We start from the raw sequence: 14,604 nt of genomic DNA on the forward strand, positions 1-14,604 counted from the left end.
GACGACGATCCAAGGGAGAAGTTCACTACCACCAACCTCAACGACGCTGGTCGTAGAGTATCTATCAAAAAAAGCTTCGTTGAAGAGGAATATGCCAAGCGATTCGCCCTAGGACAACCTCATCAATCCAAAAAAAAAAAAAAAAAGAAGAAAAGAAGAAACATGGAACGTTGGATATTTACAACGCCGGATTACGACGACTTTCGAACTACATGTGTCATCAAAGACAAGGTATACTCTGTAATAATTGACAGTGGTCTATCAGAGAACTTTGTAGCAAACAAAGTTGTGGATTATTTTCAATTACTGACAGTGAAGCTGAGTGATCCATACTGGATTCCATTTGGAGAGGATGAATATGCACAAGTAACAGAGGTTTGTAAAGTTCCTGTCTCTATGGGAAAATTTTATAAAGAAGAGATTACTTGTCATGTGATTGACATGGACGACACTAATGTGCTTTTTGGAAGACCATGGCATGAAAGCGTCAAAGGTGGTTATTGTAAAGACAACACATATTTATTTAGGTGGGAGTCGCACAAAATTAAAATCAAGCCTAGAAGGAAGAACGTCAAGAATGACCATCCTGAGGTGTGTGAAAAGGAACATGAAGAAGCAACTTTGAAGATTGAAGAGAAACTCATTAAGGATAAGGAAGCTGATTCATTCATCACATCGATATCCATGTCATGCATGCCTAATTGTGTTCAAGATCAACCCAAGGAGAAGTCATTGCCCATTCCTTTTCAAGTGGAGGAGTTCAAGTCTCAAGATGCTTATTCTAAACTTGTCTACGGTATTGGATTCATGGTGATACCTTTTAATTTCGAGAATATTGAAGTTGACGGCTTATCATGTTTTATTCCTAGTAATGATCGATCTGCATTCAAGAGGAACTCGAGGTCGAGTTCTTTTCAAGTGGAGGAGACTGATGTAGGACGAGATTTTAGTCAATTTCAACAAAGAATCTCGAAAAGAAAGAAGCATCTTCACATCAAGAAGAATAATTTGAATATTGAAAACTGGTATTCAAATAGACTTCTTAATGATAGAATTAATCATAAATTACTATTTTTGATATATCGGGATTCTCGAACAAAATCTTGGTTGAGATTCCAATTATATATTTGCGTAATATTCTTTAGTATCTAGGATTTTATTTCTGATTAGGTTTTCTAGTTTTAGTCTATAATAAATTATTCTTTTTGTTTTCTAGTTGTATTAGGTTTATGCTATGTGCCCTATATATACACTACACCAAAAACACGCTATAGTGACAATGCCCTGTGACGAAATAATAAAACTGTCTCTAATGCACACTCATTGTGAACGAAATCTCCACCACACTACAAATTAATGTTAGAGGCGATGTTATTCCGTCTCTAATACCTAGAGTTTCACTTTTTAAATTATGTTTTTACATAAAATAAAATAAAACCCTCATCCTATCAATAAAAAAAAAGGAAAAAAAAATCACCATCTTTTTTAATTTTATCCCGACTCTCTCTCTCCTTCTCTCTCTCTCTCTCTCTCAGAGATTGCAGAGAGTCTTCTAGGTCGCCACGCCTCCACTACCTCCGTAAAACCCCCAACACCCTCCCATATCTCAACGAAACCACCCCAAACCCTATCCTTCGTCTTCGTCCTGTATTTTATAAAAGAAAGCTTCTTAATTTTTGGTTTGCTTTGAGTATTCCCAATTGGTTTGTTCAATTTTGCTGTTTAGGTTAAAATTATATGGTTCAGATTAGAAATTAGGTTTTGGTTTGATGGGTTTTCTATTGATTGGTTGTATGTTGCCTTTGGTTTAAATTGCAGGTTGCAAACTTGTGTTTGTTTGCTGCCAATCCTAAAGGATCAATTGGCTAAGATTGTTGAGGAGGAGTTGATACCAATCAATTGCGGAAACAATGGCGAGGAGAAATTTCTAAACAATTATGCGGACCATAGGCCCACTCCTCTCCAAGTCCCTCTTCAATTAGAGTATAAATGTCCTGCTCCTCTATCCCTCAGATGTTTATATTTGGATGCATGAATAAGACCCAGATAATTTGATTGATTGTGAAAATTGCCTTCATTTAGTAGCAATTGATAGAGGAAAGTAGAATTTGCAGTAGTTTTATCGGTGTGCTTAAATAAGTGCAAGATTCTTTCTTTGATTATTGAATTACATTGAAATTAATCTGATAACTAGCTTATCACAGAGAAAATGGTATCATTATATTTACATTTAAGAAAACGGAATCACTTGAACTCCTATTTTCAATTCCTCATACCTATAGGTTTCATATGATGGTGTCGATGCATTCCATAATATAAACTCTGTTATGTTTTTCAGTGGTCTCACTTCGACTTTAGTGGTCTAACTTCCGGGAGCACAGCTTGTGTTGCAATTATTAGAAACAACCAACTTGTTGTTGCCAATGCTGGTGATTATCGTTGTGTCATATTGAGGAAGGGTCAGGTAATTTATCAGTTTTCGGTGTTCTTCTGCATGGTTGTTCTGTTGATTGCTTAAACAATAGAAGGCTTTTTACTTTTAAAGTTTTAAATATATGGTTGTACCTGACTACCATATTTGATTTAGTTTCCATGTTACATAGATTTATCTCACCTAATTCATTTTCTTGTTCCTTTTTTATCTTTTCCTATTGTGGATTTCAGATAAGAGATCAAAGATGTGCTAAATTCACACTCCATTTTGTCCAGGTATGGATTGGGCGTTTTAATTTAGCTTTATTGTGCATAGTAGGTATCAATCACTGCATTAGCCTTGCAAATTATCGAGCTAGTAATGTACAATGCTCATTCTTAACTTCCTAAGTAGATTGCTGCAATAGTTGTGGATTATTTGGTTTAACTTTTGTTACTTACTACTAGACCAAATTGGTATCATATTGTACTTAATTAAGAGTATTTGTTCAAACTAGAAATGTAAATTAACTATGATATGCCACCATTTGGTTTTTATGCTGATCTATTATGTTTTTCCACAGCTTAGGGAAAGGGTGATGCTGCAACTTAAGCTTGGGAAAATCACTGCTACTTGAAAGAATATTGAAAGAGTTCGTATGTTCATTGGTCTTTTTTGTTGAAGGTTGCAGCTACACTGACTTTTGAAGAAGAATATTTAGTTTTTATTTTTATTTTTAATCTTTAGTTCTAGAGTGTAATACTTGGACTCACTGTATGTATCTTTTAAATACAAATTTTAGTTTTGTTGTTAAAATTATAAATTGTTTGTTAAGACTTTTTCTGCTTTTTATGTATAATTATAATAGGGAAAATGATCATTTACCCAATTTTAGGCTAAAAATTGCCCACTTGCTCCACCAACTGTTTTTTAACCCCATTTACCCAAAACACTCTAAGGGATTATTTCCCATTTACCCAATTAATTCTTTTTCCTTTTTTTTTGAGACTTTTTTGCCCTCTCCTTCTTTCTCACTTAGAGAGAGAAGTCATCCTCCACCTTGATGTGCTCCGGTGACAAGTGGCCGGCGCGGTCTCCGGCGACCGGCGACCGGACTCTGGCGAACGGTGACCGGGTTCCGGCGACCGGTGACCGGAATCCGGCTATTATTGCCCCCCAGTAATCATATTACTGCCCCCAGTAATCATATTACTGCCCCCAGTAATTATATTATTGCCTCCCAAAAATCATATTATTGCCGTCCAGTGAATTGTATGAACTCCAAAAACCAAAATGAATACACTACAGGAACAATTGATCAATTTGTAATCATATTACTGCCCTCCAGTAATCATATTACTGCCTCCCAATACAAAGTCCAATGTCTCTACTGCCTCCCAATAGACCACAAAAAATGCACATTTTTGTAGGATTCACAGATAATTTGACTTTAATTCACAGAAAACAACATGTAACTTATCAAAACACCACACTATAGTGATCCATGTCCCGCGTATCAAAGTCTACTGGGGGCCAATAATGTGTCTACTGCCCCCCAGTAGACCATCAAAATTAAAAAAAAAAAAAAAATTCCCGACATCCTACCCACCAGATCGTCCTTCGTCTCCGCCAGCCCATAAGTAACTGCAGCACTGCCTCCCCTTCACCGGAGTCATCTGCAGCACCGATCCCAACCGCCTGCATTCCGGCTTCCGATCCAGCCTCCTCACCGGAGCCTCCCAGACTTTGATCTAGCTTCTAAGACCTTGGCGCTGACGTGGCGGGCGAGGTCGCGGATCTTGGAGGGTGAAGGTGAATCGGAGGACGGAGATGGTGAATCGGAATCTGGCTGGGGAGAACGAGTTGGTGAAGAGGAAGAAGCAGTGAGTTGGAGTAGGAGGAAGGCGAGGAAGAAGAAGCGGAGGTCGCAGACTCAGAGATCGCCGACGACAGTGGCCGGTGGGTCCGATTCGAATTCAGACGAGGGCTTTCCAGAAGCAAGGGGAGGAGAGAGGTTGATGGGAGTCGAGAGAGAGAGAGAGAGAGTATGAGGGCAATATTGTCCATAGATGCTAGATTGGGTAAATGGGGTTAAATAACTCTTGGTGGAGTAAGTGGGCAATTTTTTGTCTAAAATTGGGTAAGTGGTCACGGCCCCATTATAATACATAAAAAGCAGACTTTTTTTTTATATTATATTTAATACTATTAGAGACGGAATACAGTGTCTCTAAGTTTTCTGACACATTCTGCCATGTGGCAGCCTTTAATTAATAGAGACGGATAGTTGGGGTCAGCTGTCTCTAATAGTTTTTAGAGACGCAAGAATTAGGGACAAATTATTACTTCGCCACTCATACTTGTAGGGACGGATTTTAATGTAAATTTGTCCCTAGTGCTTCTCTAGTGGCAAAACTTAGGTGTCTCTATAGCCCGTTATTGGTGTAGTGATAAGGCACCTCTTAGATTGTAATTTTCATTCAAGTTATCAATAAAAAAACCAAATCTGAGAGAAATTTCTCTATTTTTCTTACGTCTGTGCCCGTAATTGCTAGTGGATTCTAGCTCATCTCATATGGCTTTTGACGCTTGACGGAGCCTCTTACTATCGTGTCCACGCTTCCCGCATCAACTTTCCTTCAATAAAATTATAAGATATTATTTGAAGCAAACATGTATTGAACAGATCGGTTGTAGCAAACTTCCATTAAATGTCAAGCCAGCCTTCAAATTTATATTTAACAAAATTCATTAATGGATCAGATCCTCTTAAAGGTGAAATAATGGAGACAAGTTAGTGTACTGATGTGTACATACCTTCAACAATATGGAGTATTTACTACATCACCAAGTATAAGTAACAACCTCTTTGGGACACCCACAAGCCATAGTGAGGCCCAACCAAGACATGCATCTTGTAGCCCTATGTTCAAGCTATGCTATGGTATCCGGAAGTCGCAAATCCGTCGCCGGGAAGCCACCTTCCCGGCCTTGCCAACATGCCCTCACAAATAGGTTTTCTAGACTAGAATAGTGATTTTAATCATCCCACATCTAAGAAAATGTAAAGGAGAACCATTCCTTCACCTATAAAATGAATGCCTCCTCCCACAACTGAGAGGATCCCATTACATCTTTTGTAATCCCCTTGGGCCGCAAGGCTCAACACACTAGTGTAACATTCAAGTGGACGTAGTTTCCCGCTAAGGCGGGAGATGAACCACTATACATCTCGTGTTACTCTCTCTCTCTCTCTCTCTCTCTCTCTCTCTCATTCTTTACGTTAATTAGATCCCCAACGGATCCAAGCATTAACATGATGGGTATGAGATACCCTCATTTATAACTATTTGAACAAAAATTTACAAGTATTTGAACTAAATTAAATTACAACATTTAGAACAAAAGTTACCATATTCATTTACACTATTTACATATAGTTAAACAAATATTACAACATTGACAACGAATTTGTTCAAAATCTTGTAAAAATGTCGTAAGAGGTGTAATTACCATTATTAGAACTAAGATTACAACATTGACAACGAATTTGTTCAAAAACTTGTAAAATGTAGTAAGAGGTATAATTACCATTATTAGAACTAAGATTACACAAAGTAGGACACAAATTACAACTTTGACAACAAAATTTGTTCTCACTTTTGTAAATGTTGGTATGAGATACCCACCACTACACTAAAATTTCTCGAAATAATCACTACTAGAATTTTGGCTATAGGACACCTTTAATAGACACCACAAATAAGCAGTGGTTTTTCCAAACAGAATGGCACCAAAATTTGATAACAGTGACTTACTTTTTCCTTCCACTATACGTCAGTGCCTAATGGGTGAATAAAAGTTATGCTGGAACTGAAACAATACCAAAAGCATTATAATAACATTTAACAAAAATATAAGTGGGCTCTAGGCTTCTATATCGGTGGGCTGAGTTATAAAGAACTCTTATGGTGTAGTGCCGACACAGCAAATCCCCTCTTTCGTATATATTCACTTGCTTCGACTAAAAACCCTAGCCTCTCTTTGCCTCTCTCTCATCTCTCATCTCTCATCTCTCATCTCTCATCTCTCTCTCTCTCTCTCGTTATCGTGTAATTTTCTGAGTGTTACTCCAGAATCGCTCGATTTCCTGGATAAGTTGTTTCAAAAGCCATGTTATTTTCGAGGGTTTGGTGATTCGAGGTTGGCTTAGGTGGAGTGGCGGATCTGTTGTAGCGTTCTTCGACGACGACGACGACGACGATTTGGATCTACGAGGCATCAAAGGCGTTCGATGGGGCAGGGCAGTGGGCCTGAGCCTAGAGCTTGGGGTGCTCGCATTAACTTTCCTGTTTCTCTTCTCTTATGTTTTTAAAGCTTAAATCTTTAGGCTTGCATGTTGCAGATCTTGACTTTGGACTTTTATGTGCAGAGATTTGTCTTCCAACTATTTATCAGCAAGTCTTCCCCCTAGGTAACCTCAATATCAGATCTGTATGTGTTGTTTCTTAGACATCTTTCATCTTTCAGGCAGTTAACGATTTAGATCACCTGCATTTGACTTGGCAGAGCTTCTTTCATTGTTTATTGTGTATATCTAACAATACATGAAGAACATCAAGGAATAAGTAATGAAAAATCTATGCTTGACTAGCTAATGAACAATCAGAGTGGATGAGTTTGAAACCCCATCTAGAATTTGAACACATATATTTTGCCCGGTGAGGCTGTTTATCTTGGTTTTTGTTTAAGAATTTCATTTTATTGTTGCCATTTGATTCTTGATCCTGTTCTGACTTCTGGGCTTTGCTTGTTTCCATTTGATTGCCTTTTTGTGGGTTCTAAATGAACATTAATGGGCTTGCTTTACATGAATTTTTGTATTTGCCTAATGGTTTTGTTTAACTATCATATAGTTTTGAGTTTAGAGTGAGTGAATTTATGGATTTTTACTGGCAATTGAAAAGCTGGAAGAGTTTTTGTCTGGAACTGAATATGGTACGTTCGTCAAATCCTGTTAGATATAGGGTTTAGGGTTTATGTGTGTGATATATATGATGCACTCATAACATTGTTAATTGTCTTTCTAATTATATATGGTCAGACTGAGCGAAGCATCGCATTCTCAAAGAAGGACCCAAATAGTTTGAAGCCTGGCCCGACGTTGAACAAAGATGGCATGCTTGATCTCACCATTTTTATCTGTATCCTTGAACGAAAGAAAGACGAGGTACCTGCTCCTTGTTCTATTGCTATATCTCAGGTTTGTTTCATGTGATTCAAGTTAACAAATACTTTCTCACCTATGAGCCTCTTGGTTGTTTTGCTGAGCAACGAAGCTGAGACAAGTGCGAACTCACTCTAAAGTGAGTTCAACTACTCTGAATCTGGTATGTCCTGATACATGTTTGTAATTATCATTTAACTCTACATCAGTGGGTTTGTTTCAAGCTAGTTGTGCATGCATGATGTGATTTACATATGGAATTGTTATGTTTCACATTAATTGAGGTAAAAATACTTTCTAATAGGCAACAGGATTGAAGGACTCTACTTATTGATGCCGTCATGACTCAACCGATCTCTTGAATTTAGTCATTGTGCAACAGAGGTAATTCCATCATTTGGTATGCATCTATATTGCATTTGGTTTTTTCTTGTCTTCTTTGCTACCATAATGAATAGTATGAGCAATAATGTATATCACTTTTCTATACAATGGTTAGAATAAGAACTAATGACAAGTTTTATCTTGTAGGTTATTCGTAAGGAAGGATTGCTGTATCAAGGGAAGGGTTGCAACCGTGGGGAGGAAGAGTCTTGATGTTAAAATTTTGATGGGTTTATCTGTAAATTTTTAGTTACTGTAGTTTGATACATTTTAAAATACAGTATACAGTACATTAATGTAGAGGTGCCAGTTGGCACCTTATTTTTTAATCCAGCTTCATATTTTTGCCACTGATATCAGTGGCTTCCAAAACTACCATTACATTGATAATTGGGGTATGTTAGCTGACATGACAGCTACTATGACAACATTCTTTTAAGTTGAAAATCAGGCACCGTTTCACATTTTGGTGCTCTATGCTCCAAAGGAAACTGGGGCAATCACCACTGTCATGTATTGGGTGGCTGCATAGTGGCTAATGAAGGTTTTGGTGGCCTTTGTGAACATTGAACACCCTTACAGGAAGGTGTCCTATAAGCAAAATTGTAGTAGTGAATGTTGGAGACTTCTACTAATTTTTAGGGTTGGAAACCGCTCAAGCCAGTCTATGGCTCTAGTGCTCTACGCTGAGGTTATTCATCGAGTTGAAATACGTTTTTCATTTAAAAAAAAAAAATTAGTTTTCGTTTGTGTTATGTAGTATTTGATTTGAAATCCAAAAGGTTACTGATAAAAAGTGTAGGTAGAATATATAGAAATCAGTCATTAAATTTTCAAGAAAAAGTTTAATCCAACCCACGGTAACCTTCCAAAAATTATCTGCTTCCGCCCTTGCTTGCACACCATGCATGACATTAATGCCTAACAGAAATTTGACTCTATATATACAGAGGCACCCCTAGATTAAATCCACCAATGCATGCATGATCTAATATTAATTATTAATTGAGTCAACTTGATCGAGGTGTACAGCTAGAAGAACTGGTATTTCATTGAGCAGAAACATTAATGTGCATGTGATCTGCTTCACATGAATCATGCATATATGATATATTTACACCAAGACTAGTTCATATTCTGCTGCATCCATATAGTGATATTTACAAATCCAGATCTCTTCAGTGCTTCCTCGCTTCTCTTTCAGCCTGCAAATAAATTACCTCCGAATTGAAGTTTATAAACAGTACTCATAAATGACATAGATGTATTTGAAACACACGCACACATTCTGCAATTAATCAATCAATTTGTACGTACTGCTTTGACGACTCTTTCGAAAGCCTCGGGTCCGTATTGATCGATAAAACGCTCGACTGATTTCCTTGCATCCAGGCTCATCATTTGGAGGACCTTATTCTGTCCCTCTGGGCGCTTTGATGATGATGAGCTGATAAAATTGATATAGTCACTGGGCTTCACATATTTTCTCACAATATTTTCGTAGATGTAGGCAGCTCCATTGAATTTTGGCAACACCAACCACATGCAAAAAAACAGCTTCAAATATGGCCATATTGGAATCCTGCACACCCAAAAATCTCAGATCAATATATTGACGTATTTTAATTCCATTCTTGCAAAATTATATCAATTAGAGTTTAGAACACACACACACACACAAGCTAGAAACGAACATACCAAGCAAGGACTTTCCAACAGAATAGCTCGAATAATGTGATCAAAGAATATAAAACCCAATATGTAAGCCACTGCTGATCGTCTAGTGCAGAAGGGTTCTCTATTGCTCTCATTGTTGCATATCTGTATATATGTTCATCCATCGAGAAGAATTTACGTTAGTCATCCTAGGTTAACTAGTTGTTGCCTTTAATTAATAGTGGTTTACATTTCGTTTCTTTACTTACAAAGGATAAAGAAGTGTGACTCCTGGCCTGCAGATAAAAAAAAAAAAAAAATATCAGGTTAATTCACAAGTATAACGAGTTCAAACAGAAAAATGACAAGTTTTATTTCATTAATGCATCCATAAAATTGTCCGACATTCATTTTGTTCATGCATCGATGCATGTTAATTTGGATAGAAATAAATTTCAGGAGTCAAGCATGAAAATCGAACAATCTTGCAATATATAGTTTGAACTTGATGCCCGGTGACATAAAGCTAAATACGTACCCGATAAATGTATCCAAATTCTTAGCAATCGTTGCAAGAACACCCATGTTGACGAAAGTGCTATAGCTAGCTGATTAAGCCTTCAATGCAAGTGAAAGTAATGGTATATATGACTTTCTGAGACACACACACATATATATATATATATTCTGCGGGTTGAGTCGGTTAAGGAAGCCAAGTAAAGAATTGTTTGCTTTGTGAAGAAAACTCTAATAATCTCAATCGAACATATACCTAACTTTTCTTGCAATCTCTTTACTTTTGAAACATAACTTTTACGCACGTTATCATCATCGAACTTTATATATTTCGGTTTCTAATTTCTTAACCAAACCCCTTCTATAAGTTTAAACGTACACCGACCTAATTTGTAGACGTTGTAGTTTACTTCTTATATAACTTAATTTAACAAACTTTCTTTTTTAGGGAACGGAAATAATTTCATTGATAATAATTATACGACCTTATTAGGTCAAGGTAGAGGGATTGAATGTTACATCCACGACTCCACGTACTGCTCAATTTTTCATTACTACAATTCTAAAATGAAAATTCAAAAAATAAAATCCAAAAAGAAAATGCAAAGGAAAAACAACTAACAACTAAATTTATTCTTACACAACTCTAACTCTCCACATTTGCCTCAACTAGCTTGGGGCCTAATGACCATCTTGGTATACCCCGCCACTAGTTACTGCAGTGAACGGCCTTGAATAAGGATCATGTTGAGGCCAGCCCACAATGAGCCCACCAAGAAGCCCAACGCAAAATCCAGCCCAATTAAGCTAGAGAAATGAGGGAAATTGGGTTGAAATTAAAAAGCCCAGCCCACTTTCACTACCCTCATCCCTGCACCCGGACCGACATGAATCGGATCCCTAGCGAAGTCGCCGGAGAAGCTGCAAGACAACATCATGTACATGCTATTTCATGTAAAAGATTTAATAATATCTAATCTTCTTTTGAAGTTTTAAAAAGTTGAACGACTCATATACATTAAATTTGCAAGTTTGAGAGTAACTTTTAGAATCTGATCGCGTTATGCATACGTACTATTGCATACAAAAGTTTTTTTTTTTTTCGGTGAACCTTCACTTGACAGTATAAGGAAAATCTATTAGAGTTAAAAAAAATATATTGCACCAAAGACGGGGAATAAACCTTGATTAATTTTAATTGAACTTTCAATAAGATGCTAATAAATAGCAAATATAAATGAAACAAGCCAACATTAAAACAAAATAGCTGAAATGCATAACACATATACATGTGTTCTTCTTCATCAATTGATTATTTCAAAAATTTCTTGTTATTGTGCAGGAATTTAACTAGATGTAACGGATAATGTTGAAGCTTCATTCGCCAGCTCTGTCGACATTGTTGGTGGAAATTAAAATGATATTGTGATCGATCAAGAGGAAGGAAGTGGCGCCCCTTGAATGAAAGATGTGAACAAGGTGAGTGCTCGCTCTGGTTGGTAGCTTGGAACCTCATGGCCTGCTCCCCTTACTGTGGCAAATACCAACCCCTCGTAACTAATCACATATCCTCCAACCTCGCCGGGGCTAGAGTACCATGGCCGAAATGGAGTCTCAGTCTTTAAGTTCAGCGTGTTAATGGCGTATCTTGTAGTTGTCACTGCTACTACTGAATCGACGTCTCCACTACACACAAAAACAAACACAATCCATACGCCAAACATCACTATGAGTATATATATGTAACCCTAAATTTTGGCCTTAATAATGAAAATCAAAAAGAAAAAAGAAGAGTTGATCAATTTATATGCTGACCTATATATCCATAATCTGATTCCACTTGCTATGAGCTCTTGTATTATGGGGAGGACGGTAATTGGGCTGTCCGTCCAACCGACATCACTAGACACCAAGAAAGGTCAATTAGTTAATAAATAAAGTAATTAACGTAATTTTTTTTTCTTCTTCTTTAATCTTGAGTCTTGAATGAGTGAATCAAGTTTTCTCTAAGTTTTGTAGATGCATACCCGCAAGCTGACCATCGTGTGGGTTTAGCATGAAGAGCTGCTTGAACCTCCGGAAGATTTAGATAGGTGTTCACATAGTTGTCAGAGCATGGATCAAATTCGTATACCTGATGATCATGTACAACATGCATCAATCTCAAATTGAACACACCTCCTAACAGTATATTAATTTGTTAGAATACATCGTCTCGATTAGTTATAAACTTACTGAACCAGTTGAGGCTGCAGGTTTGGATTCTGTATTGCATAATGGAGCGTAGATGTTGTAAGCATCAATTTCTCCAACCTCATCGTCTGATTGTCCCAAGTATTTTGCACATGTGGTTGAGATATTAAACGTGACAAAATCGCAATATTTGTTGATCCCTGCACTGGTTTCGTCAGAGTTCAATGCATGTGTCCACAAATAGTCATAACCACCCTGTGCACCGGTACTGGCATCAATCCAGGCATTCCCAATCTGCATTATAAACGAAGATACGCACAGAAGCCGGCCATAAGTAAACGTAGTCTTGTAGTATATATATGCACGTACGTCCTTCGATAAATTATAAGTAAACAAGATATTTAACTTACTGCAATTCCTTTGAGGTTGATTTTTGTTTGATTTGTGATTTTGTTCTCCGAGACGATGGTGTAAGCAAGCTGAGGTACGTAGTGACCGGCATAACTCTCTCCGGTTATGTAGAAGTCTCTAGTCTTGTATTCAGGAAATTTTTCTAGCCAGTTTATAAGAAACTTGTAAGAGTCTGAGGCAGTTTTGTTGTCACCCACGTTTTGATAGTCAGATGTTGTGTTTGAATACGAGAACCCAACTCCTGCCGGAGACTCCAAGAAGAGGACATTTGCCTCTGCAATAATTGCGTTCACAGCATTTTAGTTTGTCTATATAGATTGAATTATTAAATTATATATAATACGAACAGGTGGAATACGTGCATATATGCTTTCTTTATTACTGTTGCTACACAAATAAATTAAACACATTATAGGTCTTAGGTCATAGGGACGTACCATTGTTCCATGCATAATCATTCTTGTATAGTGAATTTTCATCACTGTTGACTCTGAAAGGTCCCAGTTCTTCCATGGCTCCATATCCAAGAGACGAGCATCCTGGTCCTGTAACATATATGAACATATATAGCATTAATTCATACACATATATGCTGTTCCATGGTCAAAATAGCTAATCTACACTGGGGTATGATGCAAAAATGTTGGCAGTCCAGATAATTACAACTTTCATATATGCAATATTTACCTCCATTTAACCATAGCACCAGAGGTTTGGTTGAAGGGCTCTGGGGCGACTCTACAAAATAGTAGAACAACGCTCTCCCAGCGGTAGCGTCAACCTTAACATATCCTGCATATTGATTAAAATCCACTCCTTCGGTTGGTTGTCCAGGCAAAGCGTCAATCTTATCTGCTTTCTTTGACCCATCTTGGGATTCAACATACACAGGGGAATAAGTGTTATCCCTGACCTGATCTAAGCCATTATGCGACTCATGAGACTGAATAGGCCGTTGATATCTCTGAGACTTGATCAACTTGTTGAGGTTGCCAACTTGGTTAGCGCTGTTACATGATAGAGAGAGAAGCAGCAAACATGAGAGCAACAAAAGCTTCATGTTTAATTATCTTGTTTCTTAGAAGATACTTGCTAGGATATCTGTCAATGGCGCTTTGGGTGCTATTTATAGAGACCTCGATCAGTACAAGTACGTACTGAAACAATGTTCATTGGTCGGACGACGATACTAAGGCTCTATGCATGTGTTATCGGTCATTGCTTATAGCATACGAACAATTATGGATACAACATTTTACAGCATCGATCATCATTCTCTAGATCAAGACATCGAGTTTTTTTTTTATTAGTTGATGACCGGAGCTAGCCTAGAGTTGAAAGATAGTTAAATAACAATCTCCAGCCTTTAACTTTGGAGGGGAGTTTGTTGATATATTCGCGGAAATAACAAGGATCCGATGGCTATATATTATAACCATACTAAAACCCATTCAGCAAGAGGACAAACAAAATGAAGAGTTAATTGACGATTTCGCCCCTGCTTCATATCTTCTATTATGGTATTGCCACCGATTAGTTTTGGCGTCATAATGGCTTTCTTGATTTTGGGAGTGTAATTATAGAAGAACTATGAAAATTGAACTACTTATTCAATCTGTATGCTGTTCTAAATCATTGTGCTTCGGTTGTACTCACATTAGTTAACCAAATTTTGTATCAAATTTGTTATCTTTGTCTATTTTAAAATATTTAAATACACAAGTTTGGTTAGAACACTAGTTTTTGCAATCTGTAAAATAATAACAGCTTCATTTACATTACATATCCAGTATGAAAGTATGCT

At 37.2% G+C, this 14,604-nt stretch overlaps 2 protein-coding genes and 2 long non-coding RNA genes across 4 annotated transcripts; 2 read left to right on the forward strand and 2 right to left on the reverse strand.

Moving 5' to 3' along the window:
- The first annotated feature begins 1,525 nt into the window (after positions 1 to 1,525).
- On the forward strand, positions 1,526 to 3,152 carry LOC121051575. Its single transcript, XR_005806123.1, has 5 exons — positions 1,526 to 1,703; positions 1,819 to 1,991; positions 2,339 to 2,464; positions 2,665 to 2,709; positions 2,997 to 3,152. It is a non-coding gene; the product is annotated as an uncharacterized LOC121051575 (long non-coding RNA).
- A 3,577-nt stretch (positions 3,153 to 6,729) lies between these two features.
- Positions 6,730 to 8,351, forward strand: LOC112189678. The gene is made up of 4 exons (XR_002932043.2): positions 6,730 to 6,744; positions 6,846 to 7,803; positions 7,952 to 8,024; positions 8,172 to 8,351. It is a non-coding gene; the product is annotated as an uncharacterized LOC112189678 (long non-coding RNA).
- A 700-nt stretch (positions 8,352 to 9,051) lies between these two features.
- LOC112190298 (HVA22-like protein f) lies at positions 9,052 to 10,330 on the reverse strand. Its single transcript, XM_024329732.2, has 5 exons — positions 10,219 to 10,330; positions 9,950 to 9,976; positions 9,723 to 9,845; positions 9,342 to 9,606; positions 9,052 to 9,229 (listed from the first exon to the last, which is right to left on the reverse strand). Exons 1-5 carry the CDS (start codon positions 10,263 to 10,265, stop codon positions 9,203 to 9,205), a joined length of 489 nt encoding a protein of 162 aa, XP_024185500.1. The 5' UTR covers positions 10,266 to 10,330; the 3' UTR covers positions 9,052 to 9,202.
- A 1,275-nt stretch (positions 10,331 to 11,605) lies between these two features.
- On the reverse strand, positions 11,606 to 13,860 carry LOC112185100 (serine carboxypeptidase 1). The gene is made up of 7 exons (XM_024323311.2): positions 13,488 to 13,860; positions 13,238 to 13,345; positions 12,800 to 13,074; positions 12,432 to 12,683; positions 12,224 to 12,330; positions 12,012 to 12,098; positions 11,606 to 11,882 (listed from the first exon to the last, which is right to left on the reverse strand). Exons 1-7 carry the CDS (start codon positions 13,858 to 13,860, stop codon positions 11,630 to 11,632), a joined length of 1,455 nt encoding a protein of 484 aa, XP_024179079.1. The 3' UTR covers positions 11,606 to 11,629.
- Between the last annotated feature and the right edge of the window lie 744 nt (positions 13,861 to 14,604).

This window comes from Rosa chinensis, chromosome 2, assembly GCF_002994745.2.
Source record: "Rosa chinensis cultivar Old Blush chromosome 2, RchiOBHm-V2, whole genome shotgun sequence".
Lineage (NCBI taxonomy): Eukaryota > Viridiplantae > Streptophyta > Magnoliopsida > Rosales > Rosaceae > Rosa > Rosa chinensis.

Bases quoted from the DNA above. Each gene is read 5' to 3' on its own strand.
- LOC112190298 (XM_024329732.2), bottom strand. From the start codon at position 10,265: ATGGGTGTTCTTGCAACGATTGCTAAGAATTTGGATACATTTATCGG. The intron at 9,846-9,949 runs GTAAGTAAAGAA...ACATATATACAG, and splicing joins GTCACACTTCTTTATCCTTT to ATATGCAACAATGAGAGCAA. The intron at 9,230-9,341 runs GTACGTACAAAT...ATTTATTTGCAG, and splicing joins TCGAAAGAGTCGTCAAAGCA to GCTGAAAGAGAAGCGAGGAA.
- LOC112185100 (XM_024323311.2), bottom strand. From the start codon at position 13,860: ATGAAGCTTTTGTTGCTCTCATGTTTGCTGCTTCTCTCTCTATCATGT. The intron at 13,075-13,237 runs GTACGTCCCTAT...CAATTATTGCAG, and splicing joins TGATTATGCATGGAACAATG to AGGCAAATGTCCTCTTCTTG. The intron at 12,684-12,799 runs GTAAGTTAAATA...TTTATAATGCAG, and splicing joins TCAACCTCAAAGGAATTGCA to ATTGGGAATGCCTGGATTGA.